This window comes from Cariama cristata, unplaced genomic scaffold (genome assembly GCF_000690535.1).
Source record: "Cariama cristata isolate BGI_N322 unplaced genomic scaffold, ASM69053v1 scaffold14599, whole genome shotgun sequence".
Lineage (NCBI taxonomy): Eukaryota > Metazoa > Chordata > Aves > Cariamiformes > Cariamidae > Cariama > Cariama cristata.
The window spans coordinates 1-25,137 of record NW_009634132.1 but is presented as its reverse complement, the minus strand read 5'-3'; the positions used below and the strand labels follow the sequence as shown (position 1 = coordinate 25,137).

At 36.1% G+C, this 25,137-nt stretch overlaps 1 protein-coding gene across 1 annotated transcript; it reads right to left on the bottom strand.

The window, feature by feature from the left end:
- Nucleotides 1-235: 235 nt before the first annotated feature.
- LOC104155152 (inositol hexakisphosphate and diphosphoinositol-pentakisphosphate kinase 2-like) lies at nucleotides 236-21,822 on the bottom strand (the record flags this gene model as incomplete). Its single annotated transcript, XM_009707050.1, has 15 exons — nucleotides 236-339; nucleotides 1,003-1,131; nucleotides 2,725-2,856; nucleotides 6,727-6,789; nucleotides 7,684-7,803; nucleotides 9,861-9,930; nucleotides 11,164-11,337; nucleotides 13,641-13,814; nucleotides 14,567-14,683; nucleotides 14,770-14,877; nucleotides 16,205-16,319; nucleotides 16,519-16,646; nucleotides 18,229-18,452; nucleotides 19,537-19,678; nucleotides 21,640-21,822. Coding segments are annotated over 15 exons (1,983 nt in total), but the record flags the coding sequence as incomplete, so codon positions are not given.
- Nucleotides 21,823-25,137: the final 3,315 nt, after the last annotated feature.

The window sequence follows — 25,137 nt, the reverse complement described above, 5'->3', positions numbered from 1 at the left end:
CCATTCAAGGTGTGCAGTTCATCAAACTGATAAATATATTTCCTGAAATGTTTCAGAAAATGAGAAAAGACATTTGACCTAAATATCTAGCGTGCACACTAGTTAACCATGTATAAACTAAAGACGCTTAAGTGCACTAAAAACTGAGGACATGAATGGCTTTTGAAAGCTCAGTAATTTAGCTGAATACACACTAAAGAATTAAGAAGTTGCTTCCAGTTTTGTCTGATCAACTTCATTTCTTCTCAGAAAGAGTTTCACCACGAAGGTCTCGATCTAGCGAGGCCTCTTCAAGAGATAGCTTAACATTAGATCCACAAACAGAAGATGCAGGAGTAGCTGTACAGATAAAGAAAAAAATACTATTATGTTTTACACTTAAGAATATTCATACTAAAAAGTATTAAAAGCAAGAAAAAAGCAAGTTACCTAGCACAGAAACACACACAAAGCTACACTGTGTCTAATGAAACCAGAAATGCAATGGGATTTTGTTCTAGAGGCCCTCTAAACAGCACAACCATCTGAAAGCAGACAGTGTAGCTGGCCAACAGTTCAGACTGTATATACTAATGACTCAATGTGTCATCGTGTTTTTGGCAGCTTTAGTCAGAACCTGGTTGCAGAGTTCTACGCTAAACATTCAGAAAACGTCTTAGAAATTCTGCCATTTAAATAAATAAATTTCTTCTGCTTGTCTTACTTGGAGATAGCTGGAAATACTGTCATACTTCAAAACCAAACCAAACCAAACCAAACCCCATGAATTTTCAGGCCATAGAAATTCTTTCAAACACTTCAGAGGATAAGTAACTGTTCACTGCTAAAACTGTTTGTGCAATGTTATTGAGTTCTCACTGACCCATAAAATGATCCCACTTACATAGATGGGGAATGTTAAGAAATGGCTGCCTGAAGAAATTACGTAATATGTAAGAAAGAATCCTACTGCTGGAAATAAAGGAATCAAGTGAGCCATTCTGCCTCCGATAGGTTACTTACATAAGGTTGGTTTCTCTATTGCTAGCCTTTCAGGCAAAGTTTCAAGTGGTGTTGGTTGAATTTTTGCAGGGGTATATGTATTTAAAGAAATTTTTCTTCCTGACAGTGGAATCATGTAAGTTGGAGAAGCTGAAAAGGGGGGAAGGGGAAGAAAAGATACACATCATTAATAATAAAAATACTCTCACCTGAGCAAAACGTCTAAAATAGTAGTCACAGAACTGCGTATCTGTCCAGCAATATAGATGTCACAGTTATACAACCTGCAGCTCAGCTACCGATTTTTGACTCTAGTGTCAAAACCTCACAGCACAAAAGATAAATCTAAAAATCTCCTTTTTACCTCAGGACGCAACATGATGACTTCATGTGTCTAAGGCAGCTAAGCCAAATTTCAGTAAGAGATGGCTTGCCAGAAGACTGGCAAAAGCATTAGTGCTACTTCTCATAGGTTATGAAGATTGCACTGGAATACACATTTAGTCCAGAACACCTATGAAAAGTGCATACAATACATTATTCTCTAGACAACTTCCAAATGTTACAGAAAAGCAGAAGTAGAGCAAAGCACCTCTAGCCTCAACTCTATCAGGTCTAATTTCCAACCACTCCTTTGTAGAAAGGTGACAATCAGACCACCAAAGAAGTATGACAGATTTTTAATTATTTTTTTTGTCTCGTGTACTCTAAATTCTGAACTGATTTTGAAGAGACACGAACTTCCTAACCAGTGTAACAAAGCACATAAAATAGCTGAGAACTTTAAAATACCCATAAGCCTCCCTGAGTTCTTTTTCAGTAATATCAGTTTTCTTAAATTGCTTATCCTCTTTCTCAAATATAGGAGGCCTACACTATCAAATTATCTGCTGATTAAAATCTAAACTGTATAAACTAAAATAACAGAAAAAAATGAAAAATTCTATAACAGGGAAAAAAGAAAAAAATTCTAACAGCTAGGTAACTTTTGTGTCAGTACTGGTAAGTACAAATTTTCAGATCAACGCATAAATCTTTAGACATTTCCTCAAGAAGAATGATTTTCAATCACCTGACACGTGAATTATAAGCACCCTAATGTGGTAAATCTGACCTAACTGAAACCATTTCTAAAGACACAGCAGTAGAATCAAAGTGGGAAGTCATCTTCCCAGAGACATGCACATGGATAGAACTCAGTTTGCATTTCATCTCAAGATCGCTTAAAAATTAAACATGCAGGTAAAACTATTAAAAAAATAAGTAACTACAAGGCACTCCACAGATGAAACCCCAATTAGTATTGAAAGAAACAGGAAGTAACAGAGTTTTAAGACATAAAAGTCTTGTAAAAGGCAACACGACTCTGCTGAGATTACTGCCAGTACAACAGTACAATATAAAGCCGGAAGTACTGCATGCTCACTAAAAAGCACTCCTTGTAATTCAGCTAACAGTGTGGAAAGCACAGAGAAGCTCTTAATGTGAGGAAATAAACCAATTACAATTTCATTAAATACTGAATTTAATACCTCAGTCAACAGAGACATTACTTCAATGCATTATGACAGTGTCCATACCACAAAAGGTTACTGAAAAAATTAAAATTATGGTTTATGTACATATTTCATTTTTTTAAAAGCAGTACTCTCAGTTTACTTGTTAGCTGTGAAATACTGGAAAGATTAACCAGACAGTATTTAACAATTTAAAATGAATATAATTACAAACTAAAATCAGTACATGTCTCCTGTAGATTTTCCCTTGATGGAGCAGCAACAGAGGCAAGAAATTCATCCACCTGCTTCAGAGACAAGGAGTTATGTAGGGTTTCCAAAGGACAAATAGAAGGCACCATGGAATATAGTTCAAAACCTAGAAGAAAAATAATAAAAAAAAGAGATTTCCAAACATAAGACAGGATTTAAGCTATTACATGGGCAAGTAGAAACGCATAATAAAAAGTACTTATTTTAAATCAGCACATGCAGATGTAGTACTCTTGAAATCATGTACACGAAGTATTATAGGAGTTGGAACAAGATGTGCCAATTTCCAGGGTGTACTAAACTAAAGGTACCATGTAATACAGCACGGGATACAAACTGCAGGTACACGTAAAGTGGTCTTCAAACATTGTAACTGCGCTCTACTCCCAAATCAGTTCATGAAAGACAACTTTGCTCTAAGACAATCTTAGTAAATCATTAAAAAAAAAAAAAAGTCAGGAAATGGTAATATTTCTCCTAGTCATTCTCATACCTGACACAACACTAAATAGATAACTTATTCACGCAAGTAAAATAGGATAGCTGTGTTGTCAACTCTCAGCAGACAAGAGCTAAAAATGCTACAACTTTCAAGAAATAAATTTGGAGAATTCACGTTCTATCATCTTGAGTATTCTCTGAAAACAAACTGTTGCCTTCAATATCAAAGGAAAAGCACTGTTAACACTTTTGTACCGTGAGGTTACATGTTTTAACTTTTAAAGACATATTTACACCTACCTTTAGGCATTTTAAAACAGTACTTAAAAGACTAGAAGTTTAATATATTAGAACAGGTAAGTATAGCAACCCAAAACCTAAAAATTTATTGGACTTGGCTTTTCTACATTAGTATTGATCATACACCAACCATGCATATCCATATTACTAACATACTAAGAAGCATTTAAACATCTCAGCAAAAAAAATAAAATTGCAGCTCTCTGAAGTGATGCAAGTTTGATAACTCAATGAACAGCTCTTCATCCAATTGCATTTCAGAAAAGGAAAATACGTCCATTAGTGTTTTCAACATACAGCTGTAACATTACAACTTTGCAATTCAATAGTGTAAATTTTCAGTTGCTACATTTCTTTTAAGATATTTGAATGAAGAAACAATAGTGAATGAATTAAGGCTTAGAATTTCAGTTCAAGGTACATTTATTAGATAGCATTATGACTGTGAACTGTGCCCTCCCCTAAAGTAATAAGCATCAGCATTCCTGTGATATCCAGTGCTTCCCCATTCACTCCCCATTTAGTGTTTTACATAGAGATGTAACTCAACAAAATTTCAAGCCCCAAATATCTGTATTTATATTTGGATTCACCTTGGTCATACTCAAATTTGAGGGAGAGTCGCTTCAAATATACAATCAACTGAAGTGTACTTATGTCAGCTTCACTTATATTACAAATAAAATGTTGCACTTCATGGAAACTTGTTTTCATGTACAAAAGAAACACCACTGCATACTTAATTTCTATTTTCCTATAAAGGCACTAGCTAAGCTTCAGTGTAAGCACTAAGATGTTTGGCATACATATTAATATCCTAAATAACTATGCATGCATGCAAAGCGCAAACCCTTTCTTTGCATTACAGTAAAATGTAAGATTTATCTCTTTACTCTGACAGAAAAGTCACTTATCACTTCAATGAGAACATTTTTTTTAATTTTGCAGATTGTAGTGGGACAATGTCAGGTTAAGCTTTTAATAACGATTACTGTTATAGTGTAGTTTTACAGAAAACCAGAAAGGAATTTCAAAAGACACCCATACCCTCTAAAAAAAGAAAAGAAAAAAGGTTTCTTCTTTCAGGAATTTCCCTTCCATAGGTTTCACTTTTGACAATTCTGCTATCAGATAGCCATATCCCAGCATGTTTTTGTAGTATCTTTGTGTCTAAGGGATATGACCTAGAAGATAGCCTGGAAATATATCTGCAGTGTTTTATTTGAATATTTTATGATAAATATTTTCCGATATTATAAGAAGTAAGTTTGAATTTAATGATGAAGCCTGACAGTATCCCCTTAAAAAGGCAATTTCCTGTAAACTAACAGCCTTTGAGTTTTGACTATATTTATTCTTAAAGCACTGTCCCTACAAAAAGGCAAGACAATGAAAGGGTTAACGCAGCATCTCAAAAACCCACCCTCCTGTCTTACATTTAAAAGCTATAGAGACATACCACTGGAGCCTAGAAATTCCACAGAGGAAATGGACCAGCACCTAAAGAGGTGTGGGTGTTCTGCACAGAGGCCCAGAAAATAAGGTAAAGCACTGTCAGAAGATACTTGTTTCATCATGTTCCTTGCACTAAGGATGGGGGAGGGGGTAGTCTGAAATGAGTTAAGAGGGTGTGATAACATAAAAATAAGAACAAACAGAGTGAAAGGGAGGAGGAGAATCAAAATGATAGTCCAGAGGACAGACAAAACAACATCAATATGTTCGTATATTAGTAGAGAACCCTTGGAAAGTGACAATATACTTAGGTTTCATAGCAGCTCACGCAGCATGCATTAATCTTGTAAAAGATGTGTGGTAAAACTGCTGTATTAAATGAATCAGAAGAATCAATGCATTCATTAAAAGCAATTTGGATCCTTTTTTAAGGAATGTAGTCACAAAAAGATAGTGCTAAATGGAACAGAAAGTAATTGTATTATTAGACACTGATACTCAAATGCAGTTCTTACATTCTGACCTTGTATATTTTGGTATTATTATTTGGTTTCAGTCTAAAGATAAAAAATGGACTTTTAATTTTCCTACTTGAAATAGGACACTAGAATTGGCCTTTTAGATCAAACATTGTCTTAATGGTATTAATTCAGCCTTACTATAGCAGTTTCCCTTCAAGAAGCACTGCAATGCAAAAAGTTGCTATGGATTCCAAATGAATATAATAAAGGACTATTTGCTTCTCAGCAAAGCCAAACAAAAACTCCATCTTTTTTTTTAAGCTTGTTTCTAATCCAATATATTTTGAATCTAACATGAAAATGCTGATGATTTCCACTGCAGTTTCAATAATAATCACCATCACTGTACTCAGCCAGCAGTCATGCATGTTTTAAAACTGCAATTAAGAAATCTAGAAAACCTACATTAAGATCCAGTGGATGCTGAAGACCGAGTCTACTTTTCATGAACCAGATACATTTTGGGCCTATTTAATCACGTAGAAAGGTAGGCACAAAATATTTTGCTGAGGAAGAGAAAGACATACCTCTGTCCTGTGTGTTAAACCAGACTTTTTTTGTAACTATGGTAGACTGAAGACAAGTTAACTCTCACTCTTGAAGCTCAAGAGGTCAATGTAAGCAACAGGCAGCTCCCTTGCTGTGATTTTTAGTGCAATATTTAAGTAATTTGCACATCTGATGAACAGAGATAAGGTAAAATAAATTTTTGTCTGATGATAAATATAGCAATTTAGCAGGAATCGAACCAAAGCTTCTGCTTTAGTTTTTTAATTTAGCACCACTTCAAGAAGATAGTCATAAACTCCAGTTGTCAATTCAGTGATTTATTTTAGAATTAGAAGGCTCAGGTAAACAGCTCAGCAGAAGAAAGACAAAGAAGCAGCAGCAGCTATCAAGAAGTGTATGCCCAATAAAGATCAGATTTAATTCTGTTTTTATCTTGTACCATACAGTCTGAGTACACAAGAAATTGGGGAGAATAATTTCTTACAGAGATCATGATTAACAGCAGTACTTCAATTTTTTGAAGGATTTTTCTAAGGAATGAATTTTGATGTTGTACTTACACTAATGAATGGTAAAGAAGGGATTTAGGATACCTCATGATTACAAATATATTTGGAGTTGTGCTTGAAGTTAGGAACGACAGACAGCTGGATGATACTGTACACCCCGTATTTGAAATAAAAATAAAAGGGATGAAGCAAGGAACTTTTTGTTTTCGTTTTTGTTTTTAAAATAAAAGCAAAACGTACCATTGGTTGGGTGTCGAGCAAATGAGATAGAAAACCTTTTAACAGCAGAACCGCGTGTGGTGTCTGAGAAAGAGAAAAACAGGTACCTGAAATTTGTAACAGCTACCAAAAGAGGGAAATTTTAAAAAAGAAAAGGAAGAAGAAAGAAAAAAAGAAAAGATGAGAAGGTATTAGAACTGAGTAGCATGCAGAAGGGACCAAGGAAAAGGGCTAAAATCTAAATAGAGGTTAAAAAGAAGAAAATTTGGATTGTTGATAACTACGAGATGTGTAATGAAGTGTATGAAAACAAGCAGAATGAGCTGGTGATTCTGGCATACAAGGTTATATCAGGTTAGAGTCTAATACTGAGTAGTGAATTGGGGGGAAAACAGCATGAATACTGTTTCACCTCAGAGTTACAAAGGTGTGCTTTGGCATCTTTACATTCTGAAATCTAGTGAGAGAGTTTCTCCTCTACCCCAGATTATCCCAAACTGAAAATCTACTGCTCCTTTTTTATCCAAACCCCACCGAAAAAAGGTCAGGAATCCTAAAATTTTCACCGTCAGTATTTAGTTTATTAGTTTATCATCTCTTTCAATTCTTGCACATGCTCCAAGTAATTTATTTTATTTCAAGATCAATAAGTAATGATAAAACCCAAAATTTAAAATGAGAAAAGAATTTCAAACTCAAAATTTTAGTTTACTCTAAAAATGCACTTGCTGAAATCTCCTGGAACGCATTACAAATCTGTGAGCTAGTGTTCAGTTCAAGACAGAAACAAGAATTAACTATGCTATTAAGTTAAACATAAGCAAACTATGGGCAATAAAGAAGCAATAGAAACTCATACAATTAATACCAAGGCAAAGGATTCTAGGATTCCATTAAAATCAGTAACCTAGGATTTATTTTTAGAAATTTAATGTAGCACGTGGGTTTGTGCGTGCATGTGCGAGAGTGTGCACATACCATCTATGAAGCCAGAAGAAGTCAGCTTTTTACGATGAGTACGAGCATAATCCTGTAGGTTAGGTGCACTTGAAGAACCCCCGAGCACTGAGGTGCTAAACAGGCCCGCACAGTGAGACCCTGATGGGAGTTAGAGAAAATACATACAACAACCAGGTGTTCGTCCATTCACATTGAGGATGCATGCAGCATGCAAGCACATGGCTCTTACCACACAAAAGGCAGCTTTTGGCAGTGCCTTGGACAGGTTCACAATATGCTTGTAATGTCAGAGTGGTACTTGTAGGCTGAAACTATAATAATTTATTGTGCTTCTACTCATGACACAGCACCCTCTGCTATATGTGCAAAGAGAGGACTGGCTTTAACAAAGTGAGTTCTTGTCCTGTTTTCACATTTAGTAAAGAAAAGTTACCAGTTAGCATCAATGTAAACATAACCAAAACAACAAAACAAAACCAAGATGATGATGATGTGAAAGTTGTGTGTTTTAAAACCTGCAGTTCTGAAACTAATATAAACTGGGAAAATACTGCTCGTTGCTTTCATCTGAATCAACCCTCGAGATGATAGGCTGCAGTGAAGTACTCATGCATTTCCACAAACTTAATATGGAAATGTGTCCCTTCTAACCCCAACAAAATGTTAACCAAATTGGAAATACTCTATTCGTATTTCAGCTACCATTATTGATAATGCTACAAACTAAAAATACCTAAAAGTTCCCTCAAGTTTAGCTTGAATTCCTTTCCTGAGAAAACTTTTGTACATCTCCATGCAAGTCAGAGTACTTCTGTTACAACTCATACATTCCTGCCACTAGGATGGGAGTTTTGACAAATCACTGAAAGTCACAGGCAGAAATATAAAAATAACTTTTACAATCATCAACCATGAATGAAATTTACATACAACAATGAACAAAGTGGAAAAAAAATATTGAAGTTTTTTTCCTTTAGTTTTTACTACCAGTTGAAAGGAAAAGTGGTTTTTCACTCGGAACTTATCTTTTACATTTTAGATAAGTAGTGGCAGATTTTTCTTTTAAAAAAACCAACCATCTATCCAGTGATACTTCCTTTCATTACTTTTAATGACCCAGTAAGGGGAAACATTACTAGCACATGTGACCAATCACAGCCAAAATAAATTTGTGCCTGGTCTGTGGCAAAAGCTTTTCACACCAAATGTAATACCTTAATCTATGCACAGAAATACATCAACTTCCACAAGCCATATTGTGTCACACACTGGCAAAAGAAAAAGTGTTTAACTTCAGCAAGCACACAATAAAAAACATGACTTTGATAAACAACAGCACCTGATGTATGCATTTTACTAAGGAAAAAATATAATAGGGAGAAAAGTATCACAGAAAGATTAGACATACAAAAAATACAGATCTTTACAAAGAAAGGAAATGCTACTTCTAAGTTTATGCATATAGCTTTTGCATTTTCTAGACTTCATTTTTCCCATGAAAAGACACACTTACAGAAAAAAATGCAATATTGATTTACAGTAGTGCACGATTTCATATTTTAGCATATGAGTCATATGTATGCCTGTTTCAAAAGAGCAACAGTAAAGCACCACTTGAATTAAAAGAATTTGAAACAACTCATTGAATTACAGCATGATTCATTCTAATGCTGAAAGGAAGAAATTGCTTTTAGGAAAGGGAATGTGTGCAAAACCCATTATATTATCAAGAAACTTCAGGTTTGTTCCCCATTCCCCTCCCCTTGGTCAAGCACCTTCAATTCCATCAATTGCCCACAGTAGGAAACATTAATTTTCAAGAGAAGTCTTTTAACAGTTTCCAGTGCAGGCCATTTCAATCCAAAAGATTACTGCAAAACCCAAAAACTCCGTCATGAACGACATTATCTTAAAAAACTACTTTATGTCAAAAATAATCCTGTGTACCTGTTGTGAGCAGTATAGAGTCAGTAGTGTGAACAGTCTCAAACAACTGGGTCTTTTCAGTTATAATAAAACTTTTGCTGTAGAAAAATTGTCCAGTTCATAGGCAGACACTGAGCATATATTATTTAGAACAAGTACTATTGGCTCCTGTTAACATAAAAGCTATTCAAAGAATGTACAACTGTACAGAACAATGGGCAGATGAAAAGCTGCTAACATCAAACAAAATTTCAATTATAGGCACATACCTAGACCACTCTGCTTTTGTTCCAGAATAGTTCTCGGTGTTCGTAAATTACTATTGCTTTCTGATAGGACCTGGACATAAAAAACAGAAAAATAAGGGAAAGTAGAACAGCAGCATGAAACATCCATTTAACCTGATACAGCAGCCTGTTTCAGACAGACAAGTGTTAATAAGCTTTATGATATGTGTTAGTAAAAATATGTAAAGGAAACATGAAAGATCATGCAATATCCCCTTCTGAAGGGAGTCCATTTCACATATGAGTTCCTTGCAATGAAGGGGTGCAAAGCAAGCATTCAGAATGAGAAAGGACACAGACCAAGACCAATATGAGAACAGACGTTTGAGACATTTTATTTCATTTTACCAAATGCACTCTCCTAAACTGCGCCTGTATTGAAAAAAAGGAGGGGAGGGAAGTAAAGACAGACAAGCTATTGAGGACACCATACAATCACTGATCCATGCACGGGCTCAATCAATGTAATCTTCAGATGCTCACAGCCTTTACTGATACAAACTTTTCCTATGTAAATAGTTTTAGAATTTTCCACAATAAAAAGAAATTATGAAAATTTTCAAAGAAAAAGGATATGATTAACAGAACACCATCCATTGTCATACATGTAAACAATATCTCGACATACTAAACAATCTTTAGATCTTCACTGGTACTTCAAAAAAATTTACTGTTTCTTTTTTCCTGCCTTCCCCCCCCCCAGTATTTGGAAAAGTTTTCAAAATATTGTACAAGTCAATGGATGATGTGCTGTGTTGGGAGCTTTAGATACCTCTGGATACAGAAGGCAAGAATTATTAGTGCTAGAGTTTTTTCCCTGCAATAGTTAATTCCAGGCCACTGAAAATATGATATATGCAAAACAAGTTTTGAATAGCAATATGAAATACCAAATAAATTATTTTAAATGGTATTGGTTGCAATTATTAAAAAAAAGTTTTTCAATTTACCTACCACCAAATTAAGCAATGCTGTTTTTAAAGTCTTAAAGGACAACTAAACCAAAGCAGAAATCTCTTTCATTAGGCAGTAGACTAAGTCTTTTTTTACTGTGGTAACATTTGCAATTCCTATAAAGAAACCAAATTTTTAGGAAAATGTGTAACACATTCAGTGGAAAAACATGCACTTGCTCTTTTTCCCCCAAACATTCTCGGCAAGTAATTTTAAGAAGTGGAAGAATTTGCTTCAAACATAATCCATAACAAGGGATTAGATGTCCTTAAAGACAGTTGGTTGTTGCTTGGAATGCATAATAATGTTTAATGAAGTAAAGTTTAAAAACCTGTTGCCATGAGCCAAAAATACTGGATGTGAAAGCCAATGATTTAGGGGAGACAGGGGAAGAAGTGATTTGTTCCCCTGATCTGCGTCTTCGACGCCCAGTACCCACACCACTGGTGTAATGCAGCCAGGTACCAATACACTCTGGGCTAGACACACTCAGGGGGCTCTCTTCCTGGAAGTGAGAAAGGGGGCAAAAAACAGCAAAGCATGCAAAGTTAGATTCAACAGAGCCAAATGAACAGAAAAGAAAAAAACCCAATCTGCTTGCACCCTTTTATAGACTGCTTTTAAAACTATTAAACAGCTAATAGGGAAAAGTAATATTACAATATTAGGAAGCTATCAGTTCCACTTACATTTTTTCATCCAATTACATCTTTTAATACAATACTTTAATCAAATTTCTGGTAGACTAATTATTAGATATGAGAGAAAAGTAATTGTTATCAATAATTCATTCATAATTTTAAGAATTTCCCACATGTTGGAAACAGAACATCTGTTATCTTTGACATACTGTTTAATAGTTTTCCCCCTCTAAGTACCTTAAACTTTCCTATTCATTACTTAATAGTTTTCATTCCTCGTCTATAACCTTATCTAAGTGATTCTGATTTTTAGAATTGCCTTTGAGACTTTACAGCTGACTCACTGGAAGTAGCAGCAACCTTAAAAAAGCCCTAAAAATTATCTGATGCCAGACACCTATTAAGAGTTATAGGGAGGACAGTGTCAGGCTAAGACTCCCCCAGTCGTAAATCATCACATATCACTAGCAATCAACATTTTTAGCAACATGGAATTTGATTTCCAATGCAGATGAGCCTTACTTTCTTGTTTTACTTTGAACTCTGCTTTTTTTTTTTATTTTCATGACTCAAGCACAGTTGCAATGCTTCTGTAAATATTGCTGACTAAACTCTAGATTAAAACTTCCATATAATCTCACACCTGACAGTGTCCTTTTAGATTAACGGACATAGGTGAAGAGAGAATTGCCTCGTGGCAGGGAAAAGGTTCAAGGCAGTTGCAGTTTAAGTTGCAATGACTTTTTTTTAAACTCTTCAAAATACCATTTGATTTAAATATTCCGAATACTGGTTTTGCAGATTTCAGTAGGCCAGATGAAACTTCCAATTTTACTTTTTCAAAAAGTTTCTTAGTGTATGTTTTCTTTAAATTGGCTATTTTCTTCCAGCAAATAAACTCTGAATGCTGAAACTCATTCCATCTGAACATATATTATCTGCACAATCAAAATTTAGCAAGTTATGTTATTGACACCTTTTGAAAGTAAGTTCTACATAATTTATGAAAATGAAAATGGTGAAAAGTTTGAAGTAATAAGACTATTAAGTTGTGTGTATGTGAACTCGTAATTAGGAGGGGAGTTTGCATGATCATAGTGAAAACAAATTTTAAAAATACAAAATTTGATGTTGTGAGCATTTGTTTATGATAAAACTTGGAAATAGAAAATGTAAGACATTCACATTTATTATCTCTGTTAATTTATGAAAGTCATGTGAAGTTATACAGATATCCTTATAGAAGGGAATCATGCATCTTTTTCTCTCCACACTACCAGTAACCAAGTTACTTGCAAATCTGTAATACTTTCATTGCATACAAACAACCCATTCCCAACACAAACATGAAAGGAAAAGTTTTTGGTGTGAATCTTCATTTCTGATGGTTTTAAGCAACTGAAAATGAGGCAATAAGAAGCTGTTAGTCTGCTTCTAGCATTAATATCACAGAAGTGCCACTATGCACCATCTGAAGCTCTGCCACTGAACCATACAAATGGTATCAGTGATACTGCCGTGCATTCCCCCACCTCCACCTCTGTGACATTAAAGTTGTATCTGTGAAGCACAGCTAGATGTCATGGCCTTCAAGACAGGAGACTGAACTGTTCAAGATGTTATCTAAAGAATTAATGAAACATAAATTCCACCCACTTAAAAAAAAAAAGCTTCCAGTTTATTCTCTTACCTTCAAAAGCTTGACAAGCGGAGCCACTTTCACCCCACATGAAAGTAAATACAGCAGAAGACATGTCTCTCACCTACTGCACCTCCCCTACCACCCCCAATCCCTGTGTTCCCTCTTAGCATGACTACCCTGAAGGTTTGCTTAATTCCCAACAGTAGCTGTCTTGTAAGGATGAATATGAAAGCAGTGTATGTTAGTTTGAAGATGTAGGTTTAGACTGAAAAAGTCTTCATTTTCAAATATGGCTTTAAAAAAAGGAAGTAAGTCTTATAAAAAAAAAATTAATTAAAAAAAATTTCCTTCAGACAAATTGCTGCCATGCAGGGTGTCCCACAGAATAAGAGCAAGCCTTTGGTAAGACACAACATCATACTGGTTTTGTGTAATCAAAAGCAGAATTACATTTGGTTTTGTTTTGTTAAAAGTAAGCAAAAATTAATTTCTGTGAAAGACATTATCTGGAACAAAAACACTTACTTCAACAGAACCAATCTTCCTGGATCTTGGAAGGGGTGACTTTCTGTGTATGTGAATTGGGTCTGATACCATTGGCTTGAACATCACTACTGACCGATCTGCTTCATCTCTTTTAGGAGCATGTGCCTCCTCATCACTATCATTTCTATGAGAGGTTTTCTTCGAGCCTTCATTCTACAAACATATAATTCATTTTCAACTTAGCTGCACAACTTGCAACATGTAGACAGAAGTGGCTGTTAAATAAATCTTCTGTGTAAACATAAAGCAAGCTGATTTTAAAAACAGAAGATGTAAATCACATATTATTGAACAAACTGCTCTAGACTTTAATAACCCATGTGTATTTGCTCCTAATCAGCCACTGCATACGACAGTGTGGTCCTAATTAAACACGCTGTTCAGCCATCATATCTTATTCCAATTTTCTGTTGACATAGTAATATAAACCTGGCCCCACTAATCAAGACCAGAATTCCAGCCAAGCGTTGCTTTCATTCATTTCTATAAAAGCAGGTGGCAGCTCCACAGACATGCCCATACATCTTTGAAAACATCAATTCTTCCTCAATGATCTGTTGAGGAACACGCCGAACTACCTAACATTCTTACATATTTCTTTCAGTTGCCAGAATATCATTGATGAGACACTGATGTTGATATCTTTTTTCTTACAATGGGTATTTCATATTTCTAGCAAAAATTCTGGCAAAGCCAAAGAGGGCCCAAATTATCTGTGTCCATTACCACAGTGTCCATTCAAAATAGAATAATACATTGGGACTGCCTATATTTCACTAGATATTTTTTTACCAAAATAAACATCACATTTGTATTTTTTACCTAACAATTTCCCACTGTTTATTTCAGGTATGTCCATGTCCAGAAAAACTAACTTTTGCTTTAAAGAAAGGCATAATTATTACCTCTCTGGAGGCAGGTCTGTATCCATATCCAGCTGGTAAATTTTTATCTTCCTCACAGCCTTTGGCTCCTGGACTAAAGTGCAGCTCTACATGAAAACGTTCTTCCGAAGAAAGTTCCTGAAGGAAAATTATTAAATAGGTTTACACTTTAATACATAGCTTAGCACTACTTGTTTCTGAAGATATTTATCCATTTTAAATACCTTGTTTGGATCCTCATAAAGCATGATAACAATCTGTGTCATGTAATTGAGTTCATTGACAACATTTAAATAATCCATAGCTCGTTTCCATTGTTCATCTTTTGATTCCTTATGAAGGGGAAAAAAAAGTCAACAAATAAAGCCCAACTATTTTCTTTAAAAAGACTGATGATTTCCCTTTTTCCCCATTTACATGGATTTTACATTCACAGCAGAAGTATGAAGCTTTTCACAGCTAAAGAAAAAAATGATACAACCATAAAAAATAAAGTGACTTAAATTACTCATAAAATGAATAAAAAGTGGAGATCAGAACTTTTTATATTTTATTTCAGCTTATCTCTCATGTTCTTTTGCCAATGATGATGTATGTCTTAATAGACAGAGGCACTGTTTTAAAGTCTCCTGATGGGAATTGTTCATTTTGCAATAAACTCATTTCAACTAGTATATTGCGGAAAATGTTTCTAGATATTGTTCTACCAGTCAAACAGACAGAGTAAATGAAGGCTTATAGTATATAGAGGAAATACAACCATCACATCCCAAACTATTTAAAACGAATATTCACCTTTTTTGATGCTCTAGAAAAAATACATTTAGCAATCCAGCTTAAAGGAAACTTAAAAGCTTATCAGCCTAAAACTAGAAGTGTATCTGCTGTAGCATATGTCATAGAGGTCTAGGATTAAAAATGCTTTTGCCATCAGTGAGTTTAATCATCCATTTCCAGAGGCAAGTATGTCAATACAACCATTTCAAAAGTTAACATATTAATCAAGCTCTATCTTGGAAGCAGCCATGTAGGTTTTTTGGTGTCGCATTTATCCTCTCCAAAAGCTTAGTTAGGTAACTGCTGAATCTGGAGACCTTGTCTTTTTTAGTCCTTGGTTTCAAAGCCAATCAGATGAAGAATAACGCATAACCTTCAAGATATTCTACGACAGTATAGGAAAGTAAGACAAAACACTGGAGAAACTTAGCACTACATGAGCACTCTTGAAGTCAGGTAGGGAGGTCTTGACAATATGTCAAATGGTCAAAAATAATAAGCCAGTCCAAAAGTGAATTCAAGAGAACCCTGAATGATAACTTGAAGGAAAAAGAGTTGGGAGAATTATAGGTGACAACGTAAGACAAAAAAAAAAGGATTCTCTTTTTCAAATCACTTTGAGACTGTAACACATACAGCTGAACACACCAATGGAACTCAGCATTACTTTAAAGGGCATGCTGATTTCCACCAATGTGCACATCAGCAATTTTAAATATGTCTCTGCACATATAATAGGCAATCAAACGTCTGAAAAAGCATGATAAATTTCAAAGCCATCGAAGAAAATTAAGTTCTCAATTGATACAACCTTACTAAGATTGAGTCCTTTTGGTTCCTCTCAAAATATCAGAGCTTCAACAGAAAAAATCTTCAACTTACATCACATAAGGCACCATAACGAAGGGTGGATAACAAGGAGTGGACATGACTCTCACTGGTGAAATACAGCCGTGTACGAACATGGCGTTCAGGGGACATAACACCCCTGGAGTAACTTGAAAGAAAAAAAATCTTATTAGACCGTAATGACATGTGTCCCTATTTTAGAAAGAGCTGTCAACAAATAAATAAATAAATAGTACTTTTGAAATTATTGTAAGCTAGTAAGACATTTCAAATATCAAAGCTATGGAATACCTCCTATTAAGTCTTACAGAAATTAATGTAACCATGTAAAAAAGTAGAAGACTTACAGAGGGTGAAGCTTATTTACAGTATCATCATCTTGAGTTCTCTGAAGGTCAGAACGGATTTTTCTAACCAGAGGGGTGCAGTAACCTTTGGCAATCTCTAGTTTCTCAGCCTTAGAAATACCATATTCCTGTGTAAGAAGAAACTGACTTTTACAATTCAGTTAAAGATTAAAATACCTTCTAATTCAAAGCTTGTATATTAAAGCCTATTAGTCATCTACTAGTTTGCCTTGGCTGTAAACTGTTTTGTTTAACATTTTTATTGCACTTGATGACTGATGTCCCTTCAAGTAACAAGCAGTTTGCCTTTTTGCTGTTTGATTTGACACAGAGAAACAGTTTTTCATTCACTAGTTAAACCACAAAAGTGGATTCACCTTCTGGTATGATGGAGCTCTTTTTCTTAAGCAAAACATCTAGGGAATTATTCCTCCTCTCCAGTCCACCCCCCCTGGATTTAGATATCTATGATGGCATTTCACCTCACCTGATTTCAAGTAATTATTGGGTTTTTTTAAACAGTCAATAAAGAGACATAGGCATATTACCTACTTAATATGTCTATCTTAATTTGGGGTAAACCATCCCACAGAAGATCTCCTATTCACCTCAGATAATACTGAAAATGGTAGTTAAATGCAACTGGGAAATATTATAGCTGTTACAGTATATACAATATTTAAAAATCTGCTCTTCCAGAAGCTTCATGCTCTGTGCTGCACATGATATGAAAGCGCTCTCATCACTATGATCGATCTTCTGGTTACCCTAGAAAGCAACATAAGCACTTTTCCTTTGCATTATGTAGGCTTACAAAGTTCTCTTTGTTCTTCTTCCCTCATTTTTACCTACTCTTCTCTAATATTTCATTCAAAATTTAAGCTTAAGAGGCCCACATAACACAACACACACTTAGTATCATTGCTCTTTTTGTCCTCCTTGCTGTCAGGGAGTTTGAGACATGGGGAGAGGAAGAACTTCCCTCACTTGCTGCATAGAATATGGATAATACCTCTCTTACAACAGTGCTCTGTAACTGCAGGGACACTTGGGGAAAGTTTTAGTCTGTTCTGTCCTGTTATCACAACACAATTTCATGTCCTAAGCCTACCACATTTTAGAGCTAACCTGAGTTTAACAGCCTGCAGTATATGGAAATTTAACTTGTCTGCTTCTGGCCTCAAATTCTATGAAACTTAATGTGTACATTTTTATCAGGGACTGTTAGCATTTTGAAGCAGTAGAAAGGTCTTTTTAAATTTAAATTGCTTAAAACAAGTGGAATTAGATAGACTAGGATTAACAGTGTCACGTGCAAAAAGCCTGAAAATGAAATTTCTAAAAGCAGGAAGAATGAAATTAAATGCAGTATCAGAATATAGAGTTGTTCACAGGGGCTCTACTTAAATCTATGAAGAATGTCTGAGATGAACTACTTTATTTTAATACACTACAGTAAAAGAAGCAGACATGTTGACAGCTTAAATTGATAGAAAAATTCACTTTGAATATAGCTTAATGAATTATGAATCAAATTTTTGTTACAAAACATAATCAGCTTGCTACTGGGAAACAGGAGGTAACGTCAAAGTCCTCTCTTACTGCAAAATACAGGAACCTTCAATAGAAAAGACAGAGTAGACATTTTCACAAAATTTGAAAAAGCATTTATTCTACAATTCATTCTGTTTAATAACTGAAAGTGCTTACCTGAGGGATCACAATGTCAGCTAAAGCCTTTGAAAGCCTGTATAATTCCATTGTGTTTTCTAATTTTAAGGAGCCATTGTGCTGCACATCATATTTTATACAGTCATAAATATCAGGAATTTTGCTAATATCATATCTTCCATTTTTTGTTTTAAAGTCTTTTTCCAGCTTGGCCCACCTGCGCAGCATCAATTCTAGTGTTTCACTGTGGTATAGCTGAATATCTGGATAGACAGATATATCATAAGTAAGACCATCCAAGTAACGAAAGGGAAATTTTAATTACACAGCAGTAACAGTCGAATACAGAGGGATAAAAGGGACCAAATAAGTTAACTGTGTCACTTCTAAGAAGAGGGAACAGATGTACATATGGTTAAAAGCATGCTGAAAGCATCACAGCTGCATAGCTACGTCCCGATTGCAGAAAACTTCACTGCAGAAATGCACCACTGGCCCTTTAAGCAAGCTACAGCACCAAGAATAGTGTTCTACAGCACAGATCATATATAAAGAAAAAAACTGACAAAAAAAAAGCTGTTAAAAAATTCTAGGAGGAAAGAAGAGGAGCAGGACAACATATCTGGTTTAGAACAGACCACACATCCCATTTGCCTCTCTCTCCTGCATGTGTCAACAGCAAGAGCCAAGAAACTGGTAGAAAGGATGGATTAATCCCATCTGAGGACAGATTAGACCAAATAAACAAAAACCACTGATAACATGCACAGGTGACAATTGCAGTGCTCAACCTCAGAATGGAAGCTTTTTGCATACTACACACTGCATAGAACACCGATAGAAAATATTCCAGTATTTAGCTAGTACCAAAATCCCATTGTGGTCACTTCCAGCTCTAGTTTCCCTGTGCCATTGGTTCACCACCATTAATACTGAGCATCATTCTATGCAATACTACTACACATCATAGAGCAAGCAACAGATCTTCAGCAAAGATACTTAAATATGAAAAAGTACCTATGTAACTTAGCTTTAATACTATCTGTTTTTCCTATTATTTTTGTGGACTGATGAGTTTCAAATAATTAAGACAAGAATTTCTGTAAACATTTGAGGATCAGCCTGAACTTGTGAACACCACAAAAAGCCCTTACCCGTGATACAACCACATGCTCCTCTTGCTTTTTACTTTAAAATTACGCATATGGAATCAGACTGTGAAAATGCCTAACCCACTGTTGATAAAAGTTCTGCTAAAAGCGAGTTTAACCAAGAAAAGTTATGTTACAATTCTCTCCCATACGTAAACAAGAGAAACTAAATACAACCACAAAAATTTTGAACTACCTGCAGACTTTGGGTCTTCCATTCTTTGCCTGATCTGAGAAGTCAAGCTCTGAATCAAAGAATAGACCTTGTCACATGTCTGTACAGGATTTTTAATAACTTGCATTGATTTTACCAATGAGCTGCTTCCAGATGGAGTGAGCTGCAATTTGAAATAAACACAAAGTTATCTAAACAAACTGACTAGATTTGAAAGAACTCGGGAGATAAGATGGAACGTATGAAAGATTCCAAGTATTGGAAAAAAAGCATTCAAACAGGTTGCTCTTAATTTTAGAAATCATTTCTCAATTATCTACTCCCTTTGATGAATTAAGAAACTATATTGAAAGATAATAAGATTTACTAGAGATTCAAAGGTGACAAGAAATTCATAGTGCAACTAATTCTATACAGTAAACAAGGAATTTCAGGAGTTCCTAAAACTCTTTTTTTGTTCCAAGACAGGAAAATTGGAAAGATGTTTAAACTTTGTACATTCTTAGCAACTTTTCATAGCTTCCTTTCAAGTAACTATTGTATTCAAAAGCTTAGAAAAATTCTGTAAGAAATGTTATCGTTAGGCTAAATGCCTCACAAAATACTTCTTGTTCTATAAAGTAACGTCCTTAGCATAACTGGAAGGAAGAACCAGATCTGCAATACTGATACCTGAAATTTGCCTCTTCCTGTTTTAGGTTTTTGTTCCTATAGGACTGCAGCACACAAATGAAAACAAATCCTTTAAATGAACATATATCAAGAACATGCAAGATGTTCTTCAGAGCTCACTTAATTACAGAAATTGTAGAAGCTACAAATTATCATCATCAAGTGTCACTAAAACAAGAGTCAATATCCATGTAAGTGAGGCTTAGCCTCATTTTTTCAGAAAAGTCTGCATAATTCAAAGTAAGCAAACAAGGACACTAAACAATAATTTATATACATAACACATACATATTTGCACTTTCCCCAGTTTCCTCAAATGCACAGGATAATTTAAATACGGAAAACTTCTGCCCTCTACCTAAAAGTATGCAATTCCTACTTCTGTATTATGACCAAATCAATCAACAGGAAAGGTGCCCTGGCACAGAAAAACAACCCATACTGTTTACCCAAATTGTAAGTTAGTTAAAAAAACCCAAACCAAAACAAAAAAGTTATTAGCACTTTATAATCCCAAAGGTTAGTTACTTTCAGTAACTGTCTTCGAAGAGTGTGCTCTGTTAGTTCCAGCCACATTTCAAATCCCATTATATCTATATAGCAAAAAGAAGGGGAAAAATAAATAAATCCTTGAGACCTTGTACCCTCTCACTTCTTCCAAGTACTGCTGAATCCACTGTTGGCAGTGTTCTGGATGATACTTCTAATCTATATGCTTAAATGAAGCCACACAGAGTATACATGCAGGGTAGTAAAATTATTTTTCAATAATTTGCTCTCAAAACCTTTTCAAACATAGCAGTTTAAGCTTAAACCTCAGTTGAGGACTTGTATTTAGTTGTTATACCAGACAGAGTAAGGGCAATTGAAAAAGTTTCTTAACAATAACAAACATTACATTTAAAACCATGAACAATCATGTGCATTCCGTACTAAGTCAGCATAAACTATATTAATATGCATTAATTTAGCATGTTAATGAGACATTTCCTTTGACTGATTAGAAAGTATTCTACTGGTTTTCAGCATCTTAGTATTCTTAAGAGTTAAAAAAAGGCATTGTAGCAGATTAAATATTGAAACAACTGCAGCAGGCAGGCAATACATTTTGTAATACTGTCACACACTGTCAAAGAAAAGATTACAGAAAGTGTAAGCAATATAGTTTCATTTCGTGAAAAATTAAAATGTTTTTTAAAGGAGCAGTGAAAAAGATATATGAGCAAGGGCCCTATCTACTCCTATTTCAAAGTTTGTAGCTATTCCAATTACTTGAATTTCAAGACGGCTCAAAATATCTAATATCGCAATTGGTATGGCTTCCTTTGTAGTTCAAACTATTGCAAGCACACAGATGATTTTTCAAAACAGATACATAAAATCATTGCTCATTACTTTCACACAAGAATTTGTGTGGTTATTTATTTAATAGGAAACTAATCATATGCCAACCTTATCGTAGTCGTCAGCAGTAAATTCTCTGTCTCTCTGGAGAATTTCATGGAGTCTTGCTTTAACACGATGCTGACAGCTGCTTAAAGAATCACTGTCGCTGTCCAACAGACCATTCATATTAGCACTTTTTACCATCTGGACAAGAATAGGAGTCAGCTCTCCCTCTAAGGCCAGTAGTCCCTGAGGCAAGTAACACAATTAATCAGGCAAACAGATAAAGATGAGTATATAAGCCTATCTTAAAAAATCCACTTATAACACTCATTCAAATTCAAGATGTTATCACTTGTGTATGGGTTAGATAAACAGGGACTGGGCAGACAATGCAGGTATTTGCATAGAAATAGCCCACAAAACACTGCCTGTGTGCAGGATTGCTACAGTAGGTGCAGCACTAATGGTGACATGTCATAGAGAACATGTTCCCCAGCACCAGCTGAAGTGACCCCAGCATCTCAGTGGTGCCAACATTACTCCTGGGAGACCACAGCTGTTCAGCTCTTGGGTTGCAGGGAGTGCATGCTGCCTCCTCCCTGATGTTGGGAGCAACAGCAACCTGACTTGTGGGGGCACATGCTCTGCTCAAGGCATTGAGGCACCAGACAGCAGCTCTGGGAAGAGTTAGCAAACCAAACAGAATCTGGGAGGATAAACAGGAGATAGACAGAGTCTTTGCACAAATCAGGCAATAGCCCTAACCCTGTGTTGCACAGAAGGACAACTAAAGGCTACAGCTGAACAAGAGATGAATGGAGACTTTCAAAATGGAGAAGGCTGGAAACTTTTGTGACTTTTCTGGCAACAGAAAGGCTCTGGGATAAGGAAAGAAATGGCGTGGTGTCTCCTCAAGCTTGCTGATCAAGGAGAAAGCAGGACAGACAGCTGAAATACGTCTGCACCAACACAGGCAGCATGGAAACAAACAGGAAAAATAAGAAGTCTGAACACTTGCAGAGCTTTAAGTTTATTCATATTAGAGAGATATGGTGGAATAGTTCACATGAATGGAGTTTTGCTATAGTTAGATACAGGGCCTTTTGGAATCCAGGAACGCAAGGAAACAGAGTTGGGCTCTATATAAAGGAGTAGCTTGAACACCGGGACCTTTGCTTTCAAATCAGTGACAAGCAAGCTGAGGTCTCATTTTTAAGGACCAGAGGACAAATATGCACAGGTCAACATCATGTTGGCCCTCTGCTACAGACCACCCAATTTAATAGGGAAACAGATGAAGCCTTCTTAACACAACTGGAGAAAGCCTCCTGACTGAAGGTCCTCTGCTCCATGGGTGCCCTTAGCCCTGCGTACCTCATGCATGGGCAATATTGCAGGGGACAAGCAATCCTGATTCTGGAAAACACCCAGGACAGTTCTTTGACACAGGTTACTGATGAATTGTTGAGTAGAGGCATTCCCCTGGACCTGTTACTCAGAATTGTCAGAAATACGGAGGTCAATGGCAGCCTTGGTAATTGAAACCTGATATTCTGACAGATCCTTGGAGAAGTGAACAAGAGAAATAATTGCACTAGAGCCCTGGACTTCAAAGGAGCAGACTTTAGCTTGTTCGTGGAATCCTATGGAGGACTGTCCTGAAGGACAAAGGTGCCTGGGACAGCTGCATGACCTCCAAAGACAACCTCCTCAAAGCACAAGAGCAGTCCACTATGACGTATGGAAAGTCATGCAGAAGGTCAGCACGGACAAAAAAGGAACACACAGAGGGTGGAAGCAGGGATGGGTTACTTGGGAGCAACAGAGGCACGACCCGAAAATGCTGGAGAGGCTGTGGAATCTCCATTCCTGGAGATACTCAGAACTTGACTGGGTATGATTCTGAGCAGTCTCATCCAAACTGGCTCTGTGCTGTGTGGAGTTGAACTAGATGACCTACAAAGGCCCCCTGAAACCTAAACCTCTCTATCACTGTATTACTACTGAAATTCTTCACCTAAGAAGTATTTCTGTAACACTTGCACTGTCTGTGTTATCTCACCCAATTAAAAGAGCTGTATCACTGAAATGAGGAAGTAAGTGAATAAATTATTAACAAGTGGAAGTACTATGCATGTAAAGGGCTACCTGGGAGTAGCAGCAAAAGAGCAATTTGTCTAGCACGAAGAGGGGTAAAATAATACTTTGGCAAGCATTATAGATGTAGGAAGTTCTGAATTCTGTATTTTGTATTAATAGTTCCTATAAATCCACGTTTCTAATGAAAGAAAAAAAGGTTCATGCTTTTTAAACATCACCACAAAATTATTATAATTTCACATCAAAAAATATATCTTAAAAAAAGATATTTCTATAAAGTGCCAAGATGAGGTACTGCTACTATGTCTGACTTATAAAGTATCTATTTTGATAGGCCCAAAGTCTCCTGTAAAAACTTGAAGAAACTATTTCTATTAATTCCAAAAAAAGCATGAATATAGTCTTTACAATTTCCCATTAAAATATATGCAAAGTAGTTTATTAATTCCACATTTCTAATAGCTTCAAACCCTCTAATTTCCTCTATAAAGTTATAAATCAATGAATGAAAGATGGTTTCAATGAAAAGTGTTGCCCTTTGAACTCCAAACCTTCTGGTCCAAATCACTGAGGTGACTGAAAATTGCAATTTTTACTCATGTAAAATGAATACATTATCTCAAATCAGTTCTAATGTCTGTGCTTTAACCAACATATACACAATCTGCCACAGAAATCTGACAAAATTTGAGGAAAGTAAGCCCTAAACAAATAAGCAAGGTGCAAATTAAAAATGTTGCCAATTGCATCCTGGGCTGCATCAAAAGAACTGTGGTCAGCAGCCTGAGGGAGGTGATTTTTGCCATCTACTCTGCTCTCCTGAGACCCGACCTGGAGTATTGCATCCAGCTCTGGGGCCCCCAGCATAAGAAAGACGTGGACCTGTTGAAGCAAGTCTAGATAAGGGCCATGAAGATAATCAGGGGGCTGGAGCACCTCCCCTACGAGGACAGGCTGAGAGAGCTGAGGTTGTTCAGCCTGGAGAAGAGAAGGCTTCGGCAAGACTTTATAGCAGCCTTCCAATACCTTAAAGGGGCCTACAGGAAAGATGGGGAGGGACACTTTATCAGGGACTGTAGTGATAGGACAAGGGGTAATGGTTTTAAATTCAACTAAAATTGATACCTGTCCGTCTGACCTCGGTACGGGGGAAGGTGATGGAGCAGATCATCCTGAGTGAGATCACAAGGCATGTGCAGGACAATCAGGGGATCAGGACTAGCCAGCGTGGGTTCATGAAAGGCAAGTCCTGCTTGACCAACCTGATCTCCTTCTATGACCAGGTGACCCGCTGGGAGTGTGGATGTGGTCTACCTGAACTTTAGCAAGGCCTTTGACACTGTCTCCCACGGCATTCTCCCGGAGAAAATGGCAGTGCATGGCTTGGGACAGGAATACCCTTTGCTGGGTGAAAAACTGGTTGGCTGGCAATGCCTAGAGAGTGGTGGTGAATGGAGTTAA